The following is a 4,513-nucleotide window of genomic DNA, read 5'->3' as shown; positions in this document are numbered from 1 at the left end:
GTCCATTTTCTAACAGACGACTGGTCGAATCTATCAGATTTTTTCTTTCAGTGTAGAAATGGGCACGTAGCTTCATCGATATTTGCAAATTCGTATGCACTGCACCAGCGCAATATATTGGCACGAAGATGCGAAAGGGACTCTCTTGCTCGCGAGGAACATCCGATATGGACTTCGTCGCAAATAATGAAATTTTTCATCCTCTCTACTTTTTACGATAACGATTCGTCGATCGACGGTTAACTTGATCAAGGACCGAGCAATAAAATTTCATTCCGCGTCCGTGACTCTAAAGCTTTGCGCTCGATACCACCTCTTAATCTCGATACTAAATATCTTCGTCTCTTCACTGCGCGCGGTCCTCGTTGGGTTTCTTCGTGGCAGGCGGGGCGGGGCGGCGGCCACTTTTCTTCGAGGAGCCAGATTCAAGATCCCCGAGACTTGACCCAGTCCGTCGGCCTCCGCGGAGAACTTGGTCCATTCACGCGGCACAGGCGACGCGAAAGTTTCGCGAGATACACACCTGCGGCCCAAGTTTTGCGGCCACCGCCGCCGACCGCGTACCTCTACCCGGCTGTGTTATTCAAGATATATATTCCCTGCGCACGGTCTAGGTGATCCGAGCCGCGCGTTGGCCGGCACTTGATCGAAATTAACGCGCTTCGGAAGTTCCGGGCTAATTAATTTTCAGTCCTCGTCGTTAAATTACCGGCATTACCGCTTCTCGATCGGGCGAGCAGCGTGCGTTCCTCCTGCCGTACGAATTGTGGCAAGTCACCGGAATGTTTGACACGGAAAATTCGACGTTTGTCAAAGGCACACCGCGCGCACTGCCGTGCCGTCGTTCAAGCGCGAAATATATGTTTCAGCGCGGGTTTCGCGAAAATCACCTGCACCCGCGTATTAATATTCAGCGAGAGAGCGTACGATAGGAGAGAGGGAGCCTGCATTCGGACGAGGCGCATCTGGAACGCAAACAACGTTGTGCATTTGCACCGGGGGAGGAAAGGAGGTGGCGGGCATTAGGCGGCCGTGTTTCTCCCGGAGGAAAAACAGCGCGCGGCGATGAACAACATCGATTAAACGTTTCCCCGCATGAATTAAAGAGACTGTAAAAATTTGTTTACCTCCGGGAGCCACCTCGCGACGGACGGACGGGCCGGCTGCATTTTCAAATGATTTAAATTTCAGATTGCTCAAATGACCAAAACCCCCCGGGGGTTTCTTTCGTCCCTCTCCCTTCCGGCGCCCACTTCTGTTTCCCTCCTCGCGGAGAGACCCGGGGAGACCCGGATTCATCAAGAAGGAAATAACAGTAGAAACAGCATTTCAATCATGCGATTTAATAAGGGAAAAAGCGCGCGGACAATGCAATTAAAAGGATAGCGGAGCCGTTAGTCTCGCGGCACGACGGATCGACTCCAACTTCCGTCAATTAAGACACGCGAATGCTCAAGCATCGAGAGAATCGCGGCCGTCTGATCCTTCTTGACCACGAAGACGGATCCGCGTGAATTTGGGACTCTTTGTTCGCGAACCTAACCACGGGTGACGAATCGTGAGGGATTTGACGTGACGCGCTGAATAACATTTAGGTCAGCTCCTCGCTCTGCTGGCGATCTCTCCCAATTTTACGCTTGTCACTTATCTGTCGTGTTTTGCAGCTCAAAATTGCTTTTGCAGGCGGCGCGCGTGGCGCTCGGGGCAGCAAAGTGTCGAAGCGGGCGAAGCCCCTCGATCCCGACGAGGACGACTATTACTACGATGATCCCGTGGACGAGAGGAACAATCCGACGAACGAGGCGCCGGCCGTGCCGCCCGGATTCCTGAGCCCGTCCGTGCGGGAGTACCTCGATCTTGGTAAATCGATACCCGGTACGTAAACAAGATCATCTCGCGCAAAGTTGTCCCTTTGTGAGCCGCTTGTCGGCCCGGGGGCCGATCCCCGGTCAACGTGCAACAGAGTCTCGCTCCTTTCCGCCCCACTTGCTCCATTTCTCTGTGTGTGTGTGTACAGCTTCCGGGATACATCCTTACTCCGCTCCGCTTCATTCACCCTCTTCTTCCCATTCTTCCAGGCGGCGCATCGCCTTCCCGCCGCCCTTCCTTCCGCACCGAGCACTCTTTTGAAATCGAGAGTGGACGCGCGTCGCGTAAGAGCCGGCCGATCATTATTTCTCGCTCGCGAGAAATAGAGTACGACAATTTTTGTGCACGCAGACAAGTCGGGCTCGCGAGCGAGCGATTTCGTCGGGTAAGGGGAAATAATGAGGAAATGGAGAAAGCAGGGGATATGATGAAATAAAGGAGACAAGTCGATTGCGTAGGCGCTCCTCCGTCGAACGCGTCTTCCGTATTCCCGGGCAGAAAACATTTCACGCTCGACGGTGCCAGACTGCGAGAAATGTCAGGAACGCGGGGAGTTACGCGCGGAATTGACCCTTTACTTTAAAGTACCGTCTGCGACCATTTCGCTTTATTCATAAGGACGGGGAGAACGCGCGCCGAATCCGCGGGAAATACGCAACTGTATATAACGCTTGAGTAATCTAATACATTCGTGGAATCGTCATTTCCGAGCGGAAAGTTTCGCGCGGAAAGATATGCATCCCGGAGGAAAGTTTCATTAATCTTGATCTACTTGCACACAATGCTGATACAAAGCCTGACGAAGTATACAAGGTGGCCCAAGATGCGTGGATGGTAATTCAGAGAGAGCCATTCGCTGAAATAAATCTCGAGACCGATGTTCCTCTCAGAATAAAACTATCGGGACACCAATAGTTTTCGTTTTCAATCTACGACGGTCGGTTTTCACATACAGCTTCGATATAAAAATTAATTGTAAAGATATTTATCCCAATTTCGTCGCAATGTGACTTTCGCGAAATCACTCTAGACCGTTTATTGCGATAAATATTACCGCGTGCCTCGGTGGTCGAATTGGCGAGACGCCCGCCCAGTGAGAGGCAGGTCCAGGTTTAAACCCCGCACTGCAAAAAAAATCTGGTAGATTCTACCAGTGGTCTGTTGGAAAATGGACGAATCAGAATTCCTTTAGGATTTACTAGATGTATAATGAAGTCTATCAAACTTCTGATTATGAGATATCGAGCCCTATCGTGATAACCAGCAGTTCTGTTTGGTTAGACCAAAATACATTCTATTATACATGTCTTGTTGATACAATCAAAGCATTTTTTCTCAGTGCGGCTGAGGTAAATTTTTCGCAATAAATGAAAAAGTTAAAATCATTTCGACCCCCTGTCTTGGCTGTTAAACCCTTTATTAAAGCCAACGGCACACGACACTACTTTTCTTACTAGATTTCTTACGAGAGCCAATAAGGATGCAGAGTTTTAGATCAGATGACATAAGACTAAATCCCGATTGGCTCTCGTAAGCGACCAAGTAGAAAAAATAGTGCCGTGTGCCGTGGGTTTAATTGCAGGCTTATGAAACGAGTCCTGTAGTAACAGGTAAAAATTAAAAGTTGTCGAAATTAACACGAACGGGACGACAAAAAAAACTTACGAATGGTAAACTGCGAATCACGAATAGTATTGCGTGCTGTTGGCTTTACTAACGTCCGATCGAACGAAGAAGAGATCCGTGATTCCCGGCGATTATCGGGACACCCCGTGCAACCCGTTCTACACGAGATGACGACTGCGCGGCGATGCCGCTCGCGCGAATGAAGCGCCAGGTCGAGCGAGATACGCTTTGCCGCGGCGGCTGCTACTGCGATTATACAAGATTTGCCGGCCGCAAATGGATGGGATTTAAATCTAGACGGACGACGCAATACCGCCGGGCGTTCATGAACACCCTTCAGCGGGTAATCCGGCCGACAATAGACGCCGGAATGAGGAGGAAGATGCCGGCGCGAGGCGGAAGTATAAGGAAATACGTAGCCGCATACCTCGACGAGCAATAACTTATCTTCTACCCGCTTCTTACCTTTTCCTCCTCGTTTCCGCAATCGCATAAAGCGCGCCCGGGCCGGAGGAGGAACTCGTCGAGTATGAGGCGCCGCTTCGTTCCGCGGAGATAGCGGCAATTTCACTGATATTCCGCGGCTCTCCGCTCAGACGAGGCAAGAAGGGCACAACCACGTAACGGCCGTTTGTCGCCCGTCAATTTTCCCACCGTGTCTCTCCCTAACGTCTCCCGAAAGTTTCTCCCCCCCCCCTCTCGGTTGACTTACGCGCTGTTCGATATGGATTTTATGATCTCGGCGAAACATTTCTTTAAGTCCCTTGTGTCCACCGTCGCTTATTGAGGTTCGGCAGCGATTTGGAATGCGTGATTGCTATTTCCGATACAGGCTGCGCTTAAACATTGCAACTTTGTATACCGTATACTCTAAAAAATACGTGATTATTATTATTATGCGATTAGAACACATGAATTCTCGGAGCACAGTATTGAGTCAGGACAATGTGGCTTCGTCAACAAGTTTCACGGTATTAGGGGCTTTAGTCGGTTAAATCTGCTTGAATTAAGCAGAAAC

General features: G+C 50.2%; 1 protein-coding gene across 1 annotated transcript in view; it reads left to right on the top strand.

Moving 5' to 3' along the window:
• Positions 1–2,922, top strand: part of LOC105564774 — a 53,675-nt gene extending 50,753 nt beyond the window's left edge. Inside the window, exon 2 of the mRNA XM_012017420.1 lies at positions 1,684–2,922. Within this exon, the coding sequence (XP_011872810.1) occupies positions 1,684–1,883 (200 nt within the window). The 3' untranslated portion in view covers positions 1,884–2,922. The remainder of the gene's footprint in view (positions 1–1,683) is intronic.
• Positions 2,923–4,513: the final 1,591 nt, after the last annotated feature.

This window comes from Vollenhovia emeryi, unplaced genomic scaffold (assembly GCF_000949405.1).
Source record: "Vollenhovia emeryi isolate VEMERY1.0 unplaced genomic scaffold, V.emery_V1.0 DF939159.1, whole genome shotgun sequence".
Classification (NCBI taxonomy): domain Eukaryota; kingdom Metazoa; phylum Arthropoda; class Insecta; order Hymenoptera; family Formicidae; genus Vollenhovia; species Vollenhovia emeryi.
Note: the sequence above shows the minus strand (reverse complement) of the source record. Positions and strands in the feature narration are given on the sequence as shown.